This window comes from Oratosquilla oratoria, chromosome 3 (assembly GCF_046742065.1).
Source record: "Oratosquilla oratoria isolate Oo_2021 chromosome 3, ASM4674206v1, whole genome shotgun sequence".
Lineage (NCBI taxonomy): Eukaryota > Metazoa > Arthropoda > Malacostraca > Stomatopoda > Squillidae > Oratosquilla > Oratosquilla oratoria.
The window spans coordinates 13,983,812-14,001,059 of record NC_134779.1 but is presented as its reverse complement, the minus strand read 5'-3'; the positions used below and the strand labels follow the sequence as shown (position 1 = coordinate 14,001,059).

At 41.7% G+C, this 17,248-nt stretch overlaps 1 protein-coding gene across 4 annotated transcripts in view; it reads left to right on the top strand.

Moving 5' to 3' along the window:
* LOC143020622 (E3 ubiquitin-protein ligase RNF19B-like) overlaps positions 1-14,807 on the top strand; it is a 41,548-nt gene extending 26,741 nt beyond the window's left edge. For all 4 annotated transcript variants that reach the window (XM_076177094.1, XM_076177104.1, XM_076177123.1 and 1 more), the window contains exons 11-13: positions 6,443-6,626; positions 7,450-7,600; positions 7,899-14,807. In XM_076177094.1, coding sequence (XP_076033209.1) covers positions 6,443-6,626; positions 7,450-7,600; positions 7,899-8,690 — 1,127 coding nt within the window. In that variant the 3' untranslated portion in view covers positions 8,691-14,807. The remainder of the gene's footprint in view (positions 1-6,442; positions 6,627-7,449; positions 7,601-7,898) is intronic.
* The last annotated feature ends 2,441 nt before the right edge of the window (positions 14,808-17,248 follow it).

Below are 17,248 nucleotides of genomic sequence, written 5' to 3'. Positions count from 1 at the left end.
GATCGATATAAGCCATGACTATATTTTATGATGCGAGTATTATTATGACACGTCGTACGGCTGGCATTGGCTGCTGCCCGCGAGATTTAAGTCCCGTAGTGAAGTGGTTAAGTAGCCTCGGGGCGTACCAAAAAGTAGCGTCCCTCTGGCTGGGACAGGGTTGCTGGGCGTAGCCCGGAATTGTGCTTTTGGTAGCCTACAAATATATTTCTCACAAGAGTATTATGGCCGTAGCCCAAACATACATGCTCTGACGCATAAGGCTGGTTGTCCTTACACTTTCTCACAAGAGGCTGACCCACATCCTGCGACTATACACCTATGCCTCAATATGTCCTTGTGGGGGACTCTGGTTCACCACATTACCCCCTTTCCCCTGCAAAGTGTGGGGAGATGTCAGCATGTACGTGCCCGGAAACACAACACACGGGGCTGGTGCGCATACTGGAAGGAAGAGGGTGCCTGTGACACTGTACCAGGTATCGGCCCCCCTGGGGAAGGAGACCTAGTGTTGACCTGGTACTGCTGGGGTCTACGCACCACCCGGCCCGACTGCAAGTCTGTGCCCTCCTGGTTGAATTCCCCTTCCTCGGGGGTTATGTGGAAGTGTTCCTGGTGAGGACTGAGCGCTGTGGGGAGCCCGCCAGACTCTTGTGTATCCTGTGTGGGTGGCGGGAGTCGCGAAAGGTCCTGAATGCCAGGGAGCGGCTGTGGAGGGTGTTGTGGTGGCAGCTCTGCATGGTGAGAGAAGGGAGTGGGACAATCGGGGTTAGGATGAGGAGTGGTTGAAGGACGAGGTGAAGGGGGTGAGAAACGCAGAGGAGTGAGCTGTCCCATTTTGTCTTGGGTTGACCCAGGATGAACGAGGACTGCGTGAGGTGGATGAAGAGGATGGGGGTGAGGTATTGGAAAGACGTGGGGAAGGGGGTGAATGATGTGGGGGAGAGGAGTTTACTGGTTCGTTCTGTTCAGGGAAAGGGTGTATGACGATTGCGTGCGGAGGGTGAGGAAGAGGTGGAGGAATATTAGAAGGGCGATGTGAATGGTGTGGCTGGGAGGGAGGCACAAGAGGAGGAGAAGGGTTTGGGGGAGGAGGAGTAACTGTAAGGGGTGCTTGGGCACTTGTGTCAACGTGCATGGGCTTGACTTGATCCCAGGATACAGTGGAATGGCGAGAACCAATCTTAAGGGTGACGTGCTTGGCCTCGCGTGCTAGTACCTGGTGGGGGCCCGTGTACTTAGGCACCAAGGAACCAGTACGCGCATCAACGCGGAGAAACACCTTGTCTGCCGACATGAGCGTGGGGTGTTGGTATGTGGTGGATGCTGCAGGAGGCTTAGGCGGCTGAGGTGTGAAAGCCCTCATGGCTTGGCGAAGGGCAAGCATGAACACGAGCTCAGAGCGCGCTTCAAGGGCAGGCATGTATTGGGAGAGTAGGCGTAGATCTTCGCCATAGACTAGTTCCGCTGGCATGAGCTGGAGGTCCTCCTTAACGGTGGAACGGATGTTCAAGAGAACAATTGGAAGTGCGTCCGCCCATGATGTTGGGTGAAGTTGGGCGCGAAGGGCTTCTTTAACCACTTCAGTACGGAACTTAAATCTCGCGGGCAGCAGCCAATGCCAGCCGTACGACGTGTCGTAATAATACTCGCATCATAAAATATAGTCACCGCTTATATTGATCGTTCTCTCTTTCACCCGCGAATTTTGAAAACCACAGAGAATGGGATTCAGGGCACATTTGAGAGAATGTAAAAACACAGGGGCGACTACAATAAATATAATCAAGACGCCGATATGGCAGCGTCGCAAATCCACTTGCTCCTCATGAAGCCTATGTGTGCGGCACCGTATGGAAGGGGTTAAGTCTCCTGTGAAAATGCTCCACCATGCCGTTGGCCTGTGGGTGATAGGCTGTGATCCGCTGCCTGCTGGTACCAAGGAATAGTAGAAGATCTGTTCATGCCTTCGATTCCCACTGCGGGCCCTGGTCCGTGATGATCGTGTGAGGGGCCCCCAGATTGGCCACCCAACCATGCAGGAAGTGGAACACTGTGCACTCTGCAGTACTATCTGCCATGGGGATCGCCTGCATCCATCTAGTTGATCTGTCAACGCAGGTGAGGAGGAAGCAGTACCCCTGGGAGGGGGGGAGGGGTCCCACAATGTCAATGTGCACAGTGTGAAACCTCTGGGTTGGTGTGGGTATCTGATGCAGCAGTAGCTTGGTGTGCCGATGGATCTTTGCTGTCTGGCACGGAATGCATGTCTGCACCCATGAATTGAGGTCCCTCTTCATACCTGGCCACACAGCCCATTTCTGAATTAGGCGCTGTGTAGCGAGGATTCCAGGGTGGGCCATATCATGGAAATGGCGGAACAGTTTGGCGGAATACTTCCGGGATGTAAGGGCGCGTGTGCCCCATGGAGATGTCACACCACAACGGGGTTGCCAGTCTCTCAGTCTGCTGCAGCACTAGACAGAGCAACGTGGTTCCTTGTTGCAGCTCCCGTAACTCCTCATCTTCTGTTTGGGCCTGCGTGATTGCAGCGTAGTCCAGCGTTGCGGGGTGCGTGATTACATTGGCGCTACGAGACGGTGTGTATGCAGCAGCGTTATCCGTACCCAGAATATGCCTGATATCCGTGGTGAATTCGGATATATAGGTGGGGTGGCGTCTGGCCACCGGGGTTAGCTTGTTCCCTGGTCTCTCCATAGCATACGTAAGGTGCTTGTGATCTGTAAGCACCCTACACGTCCTCGCCTCCAGGAAATGGCTGAAGTGACACAACGCTTCATAGATGGCGAGAACTTCTCGATCAAAAGCGCTGTAGTGGTGCTGGGTGTCATCCAACTGTTTGCTGAAGAATGCCATCAGGGTAAGGACGCCCTGTACCTCCTGCTGGAGGACAGCGCCCACTGCCTCTGCCAACACATCTGTCGTGAGTACCGCCGTCGCTCCCAGAACTGGATACGCGAGGAGGGACAACTGCGCAAGGCAGTGCTTAACAGCCTGGAAGGCCTGATCTGCAGTCGCAGACCATTGTAGCGGCTTTAGCAAGTGCTTTTTCGCTCCCTTCAGAAGATCGTACAGCGGCGCGAGAAGGCCCGCAGCCCCTGTGATGAACCGTTGGTAACAGTTTATAAGTCCTAGGAATTGCCTCAGCTTTCGGACTGTGCTTGGCTGTGGGAAGTCATCGATGGCTTTCTTCTTTTGCGGAAGGGGCGAAATACCCGACACCGAAACCCTATGGCCGAGGAAGTCGATCGACTCTGTCCCAAACCAGCATTTTACATGGTGAATCCGCAACCCATGGTCATGGAGTCGTTGGAAGAGAAGGCAGAGGTGTTGGCAATGCTCGTGGTGGGATGCTAACGCGACAAGGATGTCGTCGATGTATACCACGACGAAGTCCAGCCCCTGTCCGGCAACCATGTCCCAGCCAGAGGGACGCTACTTTTCAGTACGCCCCGAGGCCACTTAAAGGCATGTGAGGTCAGGTCACAGTCAGTATCCTTTCAGACTCGGGCCTGCTAACATGCGTCTATGTGTGTATACCAGTGTCATTCCAATAAAGTGCCTAACCTAAACCGACTGTCAATCTTTCCTGGTGTCACTAGCCCAGTGACAGCTCACTAGTTACATTGGTGACCCCGGGAGTTTCTTGACGCTTCTTCTTCTTCTTCTTCTTCTTCTTCTTCTTCTTCTTCTTCTTCTTCTTCTTCTTCTTCTTCTTCTTCTTCTTCTTCTTCTTCTTCTTCTTCTTCTTCTTCTTCTTCTTCTTCTTCTTCTTCTTCTTCTTCAGTTCGACCCCATCCACCATACACAATGGCCGTCCAACTTTCCCCATTCACGTATGACATCGACCTCTGGCTCTCGCACATAGACGCATGTTGGCCCACCTTATCAAATGCCTTTTGTAGGTTCAGAAAGGCACAGTCTGCCCAACCATCTCTTGTATTATATCTATTAATCACGAGTAGAAGCAGATCAAATTTGTTGTACATGATCTTCCTTGTCTGAATCCAAATTGATTTGGATTCATATAGTTTTTTCTTCCAAATGTTTTTGATGACCTTTTCGCAAATTTTTGCTACTGTGCTTGTCAGGGAGACCAGTCTGTAATTTGATGGATCTTCTTTGTTTCCTCCCTTATAAATCATTACAATGTTTGCATTCTTCCAGTCCTGTGGCACCTTTCCTTTTTGAAGTGAGAATTTAATTATATTGTATATTTTATCTGTTAATTCCTCCATGCATTCTTTCAGTATCCAATTTGCAATTCCGTCTGGATCATGTGATTTTCTGACATCAAAGGTTTTTGATTTGGTCGCTGATTTCCTTCTGTTACAATTATTTCTTTCATTGAGGGAGATAGCTCTCTATTTCCTCACAGTTAGGTGAGTTTTCATATGTGAATACTGATTTGAAGTGGTTCATAAATTCAGCCATTTCCAGTTCTTCTGTATATTCATATTTACCCTGGCGCTGTTTTTCTATTTTTTGTTTATTCTCCAGTTTGCCATTTACATACCTGTAAAATAGTTTGGGTTCTTGCTTTTTTTTTTTTTTTTTTTTCCCATCTCTGCATATTTTTACATAATTGTTTCTTAGTTTGATGTACATTAGCCATTTGCTTGTTTTCTTGTCTTTCCATTTCTTCCAAGCTTTGAGTGTGTGTGCATGTATATGTATATATATATATATATATATATATATATATATATATATATATATATATATATATATATATATATATACATTTTCTATTAAATATCCCAGCATATTCAGCATTGGTGATCTTTTTCTTTAGACTTTCTACCCTTCTCACTATTTTCTTTTCTGAGAATGGGAGAGAATACACAATATTCCCAAATAGGTCCATGATTGTTTAGATATAAAAACTAACACATTACGACATTTTGCTTATGCCTCAGGCATCTTCTGGTAAATTTATTTTCTAAAATACATACAATGTTTTTAAGTATTAGAATTGTTACATTAGGAGAGGTAATGGTTCCAAGGGTGTTAAGATGTGTCATTGTCTTGGTGCGATGTGGGATGCCCCAAATAATTCCAAAATCCTATGTCGTGCCAAGATGATGATGCATCCTAACACCCTTGGAACCATTACCTCTCCAAATGAACATACACATACATATACCAAAGGCTTTTTCCCCCTTATAAGGGAAGTATCCAAAAAACAAAGGCATAAAAGCCACTCCCACCCATTCCCCAACCCTATCAAGCTCCACTCCCCTCCATTCCCCAACCCTATCAAGCTCCACTCCCCTCCACCCTCTTCCCTCATGCATCACAGCATCATCCATACACAACCCTTCTCCATTCACCCCTATCTTCTGTCCTCTCCCATCCTTCCTCAACAGACATTCCCCTCTTTCTCAATGCCCCTTTTACCCCATCCATCCATCTCATCTTAGGACATCTCATGTTCACTCCTTCCACCTCTCCCTTCCACACCTCTTTTACTAAACTTTCTTCACTCATTCTTTCCATGTGTCCAAACCATCCTAATACTCTTTCATCAACCTATCTCCCAACTCCCTTTCCACCCCTGTTCTCCTCACCTCCTCATTTCTCACTCTATTTAGCCTAGTAACCCCTATCATACTTCACAGGCATTTCATCTCAACACATTCAAACACCTTCTCTCTTCCTTTCTTATGTTACATGTTTCTGCCCCATACAGCTCTGTTGGCATAATCATTCTTTCATACAATCTTCCTCGTAGCACCCATTCCCAAATGTCTATTTTTCATTACACTTTTTAATCCCCCAAGGCATTTACTCACTTCTCTCAATCTACATTCTACCTCCACACCCACTCCTCCCTTTCCTGCCACATTTGCACCCAAGTATTTAAAACTATCCACTTCCTCCAGTCTCTCTCCCTTAATACTCATTTCCAGTCTGCTGCCACTCTCTCCCCTTGTACATCTCATCACCTTAGTTTTACCCACATTTATCTTCAACTTCCTTCTTTCACACACTCTCCCAAACTCTGTCACTAACTTCCTCAATCCCTCCTCTGATCTTGTTACAAGCGCAGTGTTGTCAGCAAACAACAACTGGCTTATATATATACATACATACATGTACCAACATCATTTCCCCCCTAATGATGGAGGTAGCCAAAGTCAAAGGCATAATTCCACTCCCACCCATTTCATCCCCACATACTCCACTCCCATTCACCACCCTCTTTTCTTAGCTTGTCCTAGATGATGGGTTATCCCTACATCTCACCCACTGCCCTGGATCAGAAGTAATGTATATATACTACCCCCCCGTGTAAGGGGGAAAAAGCCTTTGGTATATGTATGTATGTATGTACATATATCTCTCTCTCAAAGGGTCTTTCCTCCCTTGTAATGGGGTACTTAAGTGAGAAACTAATAGAATATATAACTTCTTGCAGAATCAAGTCATGTTGGAGGGGGCACAGCCAGTATTGGTGAAGTTTCTTGTGGTGCCTCCCTATCAGCTGACTCTGCCGCTCATGTTTTGGCTGAGAGTGATCGAGAGAGTGCCAGTAATACTGCTATTGCACCAGCGTCCCTCACAGCATCAATCGCATCATCTTATGTGTCCAGAACACACAGGCAGGTTTAAGGAGATTATAATTCAGGTTCACAGATACTTTCAAGACTTTCTACATATAGTAATAAAGTATTTTAATGTGTACATTTAACATTTGGTTTAATTCTTACAATATTACATATAACTAAATTCAAAGTAAGACAGTTGTAGTCACTAATGTTTTAAAAACTTGAAAGTTTAAGAGTACAATAGTTTAGGTTGGAGGGGAGTGGAATGTGATAGGGATGGAATGGGTGGGAGTGGTTTTTATGACTTTGTTTTTTGGTTACCTCCTTTATAAGGGGGAAAGTGCCTTTGGTATATGTATGTATGTATGTATACTAAAACTAAATAAAAATACATACATATACCAAAGGCTTTTTTCCTCCTTACACAGGAGGTAGCCAAAAGAAAAAGGCATAGAAAACCACTCCCACCCACTTCATCCCCAACATATTCCACTTCCCCTCAACCCTTTAAAGACAATGAAAATTAAACAGGTGTATCACATTTGGCTGAAAAATGGATATTGGACTGTTTTCTATATTTATTGATTTTGGGACTTTTCATGTCATTGGCCGAGTAGTAGGAAAAGGGGAGCAGTCACCAGTTGTCAGCTCAATTTTATGTAAAAAGAAGAAAATCCAGTCAGTAGAGACATTCCAGAGAGTGTCAGCCCTTCAGAACTGTAACTCCAAATGGAAGTGAGGGGCTTAAAAATGGGAAGCAGTGCTCTAATGTCCATTTTGCAGGACACTTGTAGGTCACCAAAATGGAAATACACACCTTGTTAGTTACATACATGTTATTGTATATATATATATTTTCTTTTCTGTTCATTTATAGATTGGAAGTCCATGTGGACATTGCTCAGGGTGGCAGGTGTAGCACAGCTGCAGATACAGCTTCACTTGCCACATCTGAACGGTCCACACACACAGTTGACACGGAGAATGCTTCAATTAGGGCATTAGCTGGCTCTCTTTTGCACTACAAGGTAAGAAAGTGGATACACATTTTTGAAGTTGTACTCTATAATGCCCAAGGTAATTTAGTAGGTATTGGAATTGCCTTTGTATTTTTATAACATAGTACAACCATGGTTCACTGTGTAGGCTTTGCTTAGTGGAAAGATGGACCACAGCTGAGATCCTGTATTGGCTGGGTACCTTGCACCCCAGTTGAGTAGAATTGTTTGGAGTTTTCATCAAGAAAGTCCATGCACTCTTCCCCAATATTGAAGAGGTTATTGGAAATATAATGTACTTTAGCTATCTTCTCTTCTCCCAAAACAGGTGTCTGAAAGTGAGGCAGAAGCATCAGCTGATGTTGACAGTGCTAGTGGTTTGATGGTAGAAGGAGCTCCAGGTAATATACACATAACCAATTTGTATCTCCACACCATTCCTCCATCAGCTTCAGAGAACAACTCTGCTGTTCTTCCTAGTGACCACACCAGTGACTCCCTTCATACAAACGACCCTCTTCGTTTGGATAGTGTGAGTGCTATAATTAATGCAAGACACCTCTCGAGGCACACGTCATCAGCATTACGTGGTGTTCAGTTATGTGAGGAGGAAGGTAGTAAGTCATCGCATGTTGCCCTGGTGGTAGATGATGATGACGACGATGATGTGGAAGGTTGCTCGATAAATGCACTTGATGTGGAGGGTAGGTCAGTGAATGCAGTGGAAGTTGTTGATGACTCGGTCAGAGCCAAAGTAAGACAAGGAAAATGTGAGGGAGATCGTATGAACTCTTGCGAAACACATCTCAGTGTTGATAGTGATAATGCAGTGATGATGCCTCAGGAACAGTGGGACAATGAGGTATTCAGAGATGAGAAGCAAGGCCCTGAGGTGTGCCAGACTTCACTTCCTGCAGAGCACCAAATTGTGAAAGAGTTGTCATCGGTGCAGCAGATTGCCAAAGCATCATCTTCGATGCCACAAGTGAACAAGGAAAAGAAGGCCAGCAGGAAGAAACGTAGGGCATCTAGTGTTGAGATCAATGCAAGGTGCAGCAGTAAACCTATTCGCTCAGAATCCTTTCCCAAACTAGAAAGCAGTAGTCGCCAATCTCAGTGAGTGTATAACCCAATGTGAATAGAAGATTACACTGCTCTCATATTGTGTGTTTAACAAGTCATGAATACTTATAGGTTAAAAATATATACGCTTTATATGAGAGATCATGTGATACAAAATTTGTATGTATTTTTGTGTAAGGACCATTCAAGCTTTTCTTACATTTATATGAGCAGTTATTGTCTTCCTAATGTTAAAAACTCTGTGGCTCCTTCAAAACTATTCACAAAAGTCAAACTTGTTTTCTCTTTAGGATTTTGTTCATTCCAAATACTATCATGACAATTTTGTATAATTTGGCTTATCATGGGGCAGCGAATGTTTATTACTGAAGTGTTAAAAAAAAAAGAAGAAAAACATTCCACTTCAACATATACTGTAGAGTATTGCAGATAAATTTTCTTCCCTCTTGGTAGGAGACACATCTAGTCGTCATTACCGTTTACCATGCTGAAGAAATCACAGTGTGATTAGACACTACTATTTTCTATGCTGATAGTGTTGGAGACTGAATGATATCCTTCCCATGCGTGTGGGACTTTTTATGCCAAGTGTGGTATGTGATCATCATCTGCAGTTTCATGAAACGCACAGTCTGTAGATTCTTCTTTTTGTAATAGTTATATTCTCATTAGTGCTGTTGACACTTGTAATAAAAGATGGATCTCTGTGAAATGTGCTGCCAATGTTTATTCTTTGTGCATTGAAATGCGTGTGCTGTTGCTGCTGCTGCAGGCTGAGTTGTGTGTCTGTGTATCAGCCAGTAGCATTGTAGCAGAGAGAAACATCATTGGCTTTGGTCTACTGATTCGAAACATTTTATAACCACTGAAAAGCAAGAATCAGTACCAAAATTACTATTGGTATATGCCTTTGTTTATGCAAATGTTAGTGTATCCATATACACACTTATGTGTGTATATGAGCCCCAGGTAGCACTCTCGCTTTGTGCGCAGGTGACCGAGTTCAAATACCCAGGGTGGACAGTCAGTCAGTCCATTGCCCCAATATCTCATGCAGGAGACACATGGGTACACAAAATAGTGCTGCTGGTAGTAAGGCTTCATACAAAGTACTACATATTTGTACATTATCAGGCTTGCGTGATGTCTTTAAACAGACCTTACAAAAAAAAAAAAAAAAAAAAAAAAAGGTCCAACAATTTCTACAACATGTAGGCATGACCTTACATGGAAAGCTTGTGTGTATACACTCATGCATGCCCCAGCATGTTATGAGTGAAGACAATATGTATGCTTGTTTATGTACATATGTACAGTATACATAAACACCTAATCGTAGTATACAGGAAGGGAGCTATGCTTGTGGGGTTCTGCCTCTTAATCTTCAGTTATCATACCATGATGAATTCACATACAATTCCAGCTACCATCTAAGCTATTCCAGGTTATGCTGGTGTATGGAAGACTTTCTTCACATTCTTCAGACAAGTGGTCTTTTTTTTAGCTTGCAACCTCTTGATGCTTCCTTTCCCAGATCCCAGACTTGTCCAAATTCCCTTCCATGATCTGAACACCGCAATCAGGTTCCCTCTTTCTCTACAGTCCTACAATTGCAGGTCTAGAGCTCTCTTCATATATACATAGATATAAATGTGTGTGTGTAAGAAAAGGTCCATACCAAGTGTGAAAAAGAATGCACAGGAGGAGTGAATGGCAATGAGTATGGAAGGTACCAGTAATATGGTGAAGATGTATATCAATTGTTGCTCAATGGTTCTTTAATTTGGAAAACCTGTAGCTCCACAGCCATTGGCAACCTTCCTCAGCCCCATCAACAAGAAATGTTGGACAGCTTTATATGTACAGGACAGGTTTTGTTACCAGCAAGTGGAAAGGAAAAGAGAGACCAATGGGCAGTTTTGGCATTTCTGTGTGAGAGTGGCGTAAAGATGATAATTTATAAGATCTAAGGTACCAGAGCTAAAGGCTTGCTCTTCTAGATAGGGGTGTGGATGATTGACTTTGTAGACTGGTGCTTTAAGGAAATAATTCTGACATGTCTTGCAGATGCCTATATTTCATCCCAAAGATTGTGAAATCCTAAATCCTCTTTTTTGTATGCATGTAGGAAATGGGAGAAGAAAACTGTGTATGTGACGAGGATGAACCTGTACAATATTGGTTAACATCAGTTCATTTGACTTAGAAAAAGTTCTGTACTTCAGAAAATCAACTGCCCATGCTCTGGTGATGGTAAAAGGATTGTTAAGAGAACACACACATACATGTGCGCATGCACACACACACATACATGCACACAGAGAACTCATCACCTCATTTGTCATCAAGAATGTGGCAGCAAGTTTCTGCAAGTGTAAACAGGGTAATGGGAATATTAAGCTGAACATTCCACTGATGCTCCATTGGCCTTCCCATATGCATTGTGCACTCCCTCAGAAATTCAGGAACACTGTCAGCAAGTACTTTTAGGTGCTTGTGTCAAAACTAGTATTCATAAGATGATTACCACCAAGTTTTTGATGGGTTTTTAAGTTGGAGGATACCCAAATCAGTTACTAAACATTATGTAACAATGTCTCCTTTATGGATGTGATAGTGGAGCAAGGTATACCCTCCTTGTAAGTTTGTTGCCTCTCACATTTCAAAAGACAGTAGTGTAAATATTAATATTGGTTCATGTTTTCAATCATCAGTTGATCATTAAGATGCTTCTTCATAATAATTCATCTCTGACCAGGCTTTGGCAGATGTATTGCAACACCAGTGGGCATCTTAAGCCAGGTCCACACTTATTGCATTTCCACGTATCGTATCATCTTTGCATACCACCTAGTGATACGATACGGTGCAATAGGGTATTGTACCCACTTGTTGCGTATCCGTATACAACAGGTGGATACGCAACAAGTGGGTACAATACCCTGTTGCACCATATCGTATCACTAGGTGGTACGCTAAGATGATACGATATGTGGAAATGCAACAAGTGTGGACCCGGCTTTAGGGTGCTTCCTGCCAGTGTTCCTGCTTATGTAGAGGGATGTATAAAGCATAAGGAGAAGTCAATAAAGTATTGAGTGCAGTGTTCAGTTTTTGATTCATAGGTCCCAATACAAAATCCTGTTTTCCCTTGCCTAGTGGTAATGCTTGGAATAAGTTGTGTAGGTAAATAGAAGCTGTATTTTATCCTCAATATTGGATACGGTATCTACTTAAAATTAGATGGAAGAATGATAGTGCCAAGTTACAGTGACAAGCAGCCTGTTATTGTTCATGGGCAACAGCTGTAGTATACTGTAATGGGCTGCCATATGAACATTATGCTTAAGAAAAAGTAACCTTCCTTTATGTTCGTAGAAGAATATAGGTAATGCAGAGAATAGAACTGCAATTTAGCTATGTAGTGCCAACCAGGCATATGCCAAAAACTGATAAAGCAGGATCAAAGAAAATAATATTGATTCTCCATTCCAAGGTTGTACACCATTTCTCTACAATGCACACAAGAACAATCTACATTGATAATATTAGAGCAACTGCCCACCCTCCACATGGAAGGGAAGTCATTGCCACTGAACAACAACCACAGGCCTGACCCCACTAACCAACATCACATTTGTAAACCTGCCCAATCTTACCAGCCACCAATTCAACTCATACCAAGATGAAGTGAGCCCTGCCTTGGACAACCCAAGACTGGGTCTCAAAATCTGCTGGCAGTGAGTCAATAGTAGCAAGATGCCTCAAAAGTATAATGTGGAAACCTCCATATTGCCCTTGTACATGTGGAAACCTCCACGTTGCCCTTGTACATAAACGTGGAAACTTCCACAAAATGTGGCCACAAGAAAGTGGAGCCCTAACAAGTAGAAAGCTACAAACACCCCACAGCAAACTGACACCATACACAACACTCCCACAGCCAAAGAAAAATACACACACCATATGGGTTCACCTGCAATTAACCAAACCAACACACAAAATAGAAGATAATACTCCATTGGTCATAATATCTAACCCCAGAAGATAGATGAAATACCTCTTTACTTGTAATTTGAGTTTCTCTGTGATTTTAGTCTGTAAAGCTAGACCTATGTTATAACAGCCCACCCAAAAATCCCTCCCATGACAAGCAAGAACCATGACTGTATTCAGGATATCACTTAACATTGTACCAGAACCAACACAATAAATGTAGTAGATAAAACTGACATAGAAGATCTCATTGTTTGAAATGGAATGGTATGCATGAACTCCAGGAATAACTTAGATGATATAGCCCAGTAGTCCCCAAATTGTAGCTCGTGGGTGCCATGGCGCCCTCAGAACTCTGTCATGGCACCCACGAGGTGTCACCAGAAAGATAATCTCATAATATTAACTTGTGTTCATCTGGAAAGACTTTTTGCGCCCGCCATTGTATCTACGACGGTGGGAGTGGCCCGCAGCTTACAATAGTTTGGGGACCACCGATGTAGCCTAAGCTAAAACCATAATAAAATTCAAAGCTGTGAGAGTTGAAAAATAATAGACAGGATGTGGGTATTAGCTCAGGGAAACCATTGCTGAATTAATGGGAAGTGAAGGTAAAAGAGAAGAAAGATCTAGATGTGTGGACATGGGATATCTGTCACCTGATAAACATATCAGTAAGATTGTGGGAGAGAAGATATACAATGCCCTGAAGAAAAATAAATGTGGCCTTTGACTCTGTGGATGAAGAGACGATGAAAATCGTAGAGACCCTAATCCGTCCATGACTGGAGTATGAAATAGTTGTATGGGCCCTAAACAAAAGGAAAGATATAAGCAAGATTAAGAGAATGGAAAGAGCAGCAGCCAAAATGATTCAGAGTTTTGTGGATAAATTACATGAGAGACACAACCTGCCAATGTTAAAGAATCATTGAGAAAAGGGGGGCCTGATGGAGGTGTTCAGAGCATTCAAGGGGTGATCAGAAGTGACAGATCTCTTGATAAAGGATAGGGGGACCTCAAGAAATCATGGTCACAAGGTAGGACAGCTGGAGATTAAAAGGCAGGACCATGCGAGCATAGCTCCCTGTATGCTACAACTAGGTAATTATATATGTAAAAGACTTAACAGGAAAAGCAAATAAGAAAATTAAGGGCAACTGCAACGTAAGTCGTTACAAAAAATGGCTACCATACATTTAATTGTGCATTCACACCAAGGTGGGCTGGTGCTGCAGTCAGAAGTGTGCAGGTCGTCTTAGTCATTGGTTTGAGTCCTGTGCTTCTCTCCAATTCCCAGTAGTAATTGTTACCTGCCTCGATAGTCCAAGCATATAGGGCAAAGGTAATGGTTTTAATTGCACCTATGTACCTCCTGTCATAAGCAGCTCACCACCACATCAAGGGACTTGACAATTAAGAAAATGATGACAGCATACAAACACGAAGTAAAGCCTTTAAGAACAACAGGCTGCACCAAAATAAAACAAACATTAACATTTAGAAACCAAAACCCTCTCCAGGGAGCAACACGAGAATGACAGGCACACAGTTCTATGCAAGAGCCCTCAACTCCACCCACTCCTTACATCACATTGCATTAATACAGCTTTCCACATGAAGTATAAGCACAAACCCAGCAGTATTCCACCAGGATCTGCAATAACCTATATGAACACCCTCACAATACATCCACATACAATTGAATACATAGCTCACAAAACAAACTTCATGATAGACCTCCAAATTCTTTACACATATTCCTTTATAAATCAGCCCAGCCGATAACTCGCTCCCAAAACAAATAGTAGCAGTGGCACACTGTCATTCATATAACTTCTCTGGAATGAAATTGCACCAACACAGAATTAGCCTGGTAACTGATATTAATTGCACAAGATTCAACCATCACATGGAAGATACACAACACCTACAACTACATTGCCTTTTACATTTCCAATACAAGACCACAAAATGTCTTCATTGAGTGACTTGTGGGCTAAACCAATTTCCTGGGGCTGTAGGTTTCCTGCAAGAGAGGACTGGGGCAATGGATTAATTGATTGTATATGCATTGCATTATAAGTGCATGTAACACTTGTATATACATGTACAGTGAAATGTCTATAATGGAATAAATCTTGAACAGACTTTTTCATTCAAGTGTTTCTGTTATCCTGAAGTTTATTATATTATTTTCATTTGGGTGGTACTTGAAGGGTGTTTGGATTCCCTCGATCTTGAAATGAGGATGGCACAGGAATCCCGTTGCAAATTGCAAGGTGAATTTACAGTTTTACACAAAATAATCATACTCCTTACCTCTTGTCTGCATTTAATATTGTACCCTAAAATCTGACCATATGTTCCTTGGAACCCTGAGCCAGTGTTTCACCAAAAATGTGGTTTAATAATCAGCGTCAACTCTTCGCCATTTGACATTTTGAACTGAAAGGTAAATTCCTTAATCTTTAAAAAAACAATGGCATGGATGATGGATAATCCTTTCCCTTTTTCTTTCCTAGGGGATTTAAATTAGTCATTTCTGATCCCCCCTTCCCCCTCTCTCTCAACTGATTATTGAATGACAATCCGGACCTTTTAATACCTTCCGTTTATTTTTTACATTTTTATTTTACATGATTTGTGGGAGTTTGTAATGAACTAGTTAATTTTTTGGGGGTAGAATCAATGATGCGCCCCAAAGTTTTGGTTGATTCATAGGTGCGCCCTGGTATAAAACAAAAGTTTGAGAAACACTGCTTTGAGCACGAAAAGTAATCACTCCTGTATAGGAATGACCTTGTATTTACCAAATTGTGACGTAAAAGGAGGGAGCCTCTGAGCACTAAAGGTAAATCACCCCTGTATAGGAATGACCTTGTATTTACAAAGCAGGAACATGCCGACATGAGACATTTTGGTCCATAACTAGGTCGGATGCAAAAAAATAAATAAATAAATAAATAAATAAATAAAATGAAAAAAAAAATAATAATAATAAAATAAATAAATAGATAATAATAATGATAAATAAAGAAATGAAAATTATAATATAAATAATAAATAAAAGTAAAATAGGTAAATTAAATAATAAGTAATGATAAATTGGCAGGTAAATAATAATAAGTGATAATCAAGGAAATGATAATAAACAAACAGACAAATAATAGCAAATAAATAAATAATATAAAATAAATAGCAGGCATTACAGCATCTTGCTTAGGTTTTATCTAAATGAATCTTAAAGCTTCGAAATGAACTACATTGCACTGGCTCTGCAGGCAGTTCGTTCCATTCATTAACTACACGGTTGGCGAAGTTGTTTCTACCCACTTCCAAATTAAATCTATCTCCTGACAGTTTGAGACCATTATTTCTTGTCAGATTCTCATTCTAATTGTGACATATAGGAAGAAAGCCATACTTCTGAGGTCCTATCTATATGTGGATATATATATATATATATATATATATATATATATATATATATATGTATATATATATATATATATATATATATATATATATATATATATATATATATATATATATATATATGGCTGCTCCACAAGTTGCTGCATCTGTACTTTTTTTTTTTTTCGTGTTTTCAAGCGCGATTGTCCGTTAGGATTGAAGCCCTGAAAAATTAGTCCAAAGCATTCCTGTTGTCGAGATATCAGAGTCCTGCCCTTCAAAAATCTTGCAACACAGCTTAGCTATCATGTTGGTCAGAGACTAGTCCATGATTATTCTTACGTCCTCCTTAAAAAAGAAAAAAGAAAAAAGAAAAAGAAAAAGAGAGAAAGAGAAAGCTGGAAGACGTGGGAGATAGGCAAGGCCGAAGCCACGGGAGGCGCTATGGGGGGCTTAGCCCCTAAGTTCAATCAGCCCCCTAATTTATTTTTTCTCAAAAGTATTATAAATACACTACACCGGAAAACATACAAAAATAACCTAAGTGTATGGTGAATTTGTGATACATGATGTATATGCATTATATATATATATATATATATATATATTATATATATATACATATATATACATATATATATATATATATATATATATGTGTGTGTGTGTGTGTGTGTGTGTGTGTGTGTGTGTGTGTGTGTGTGTGTGTGTGTGTGTGTGTGTGTGTGTGTGTGTATTTACCTAGTTGTATTATACGGGAAGGGAGCTATGCTCGTGGTGACCCGTCTTTGTATCTCACAGCATTAAGTTTTTTCTTAAAATCTTGAATAGTGTTTGCACACACTGTTTCTTTGTCTAATTTGTTCCAAGTATCTATCACTGTGTGGGAAGCTACTTTTTTTAGATCTCTTCTGTAATTATATTTTTTTTTAGTTTCTTTTCGTGTCCTCTTGTCTCATTTTAATAAATCGTTCTTATCTAAGATTTCCATCCCCTTCATATTTTTATAGATAGTAGGTCTCCTCTTTCCCTTCTTTGTTCCAGAGGTGTTAATTCTAATTTGGACAGTCTTTGTTCATATGTCATTTTGGAAAGAGTTGGTACCAGTTTTATTGTTGCTCTTTGTATTCTTTCTGATTTTTTTTATATTCTTTTTGGTACTGGGTGTCCATAGTGTTGCTG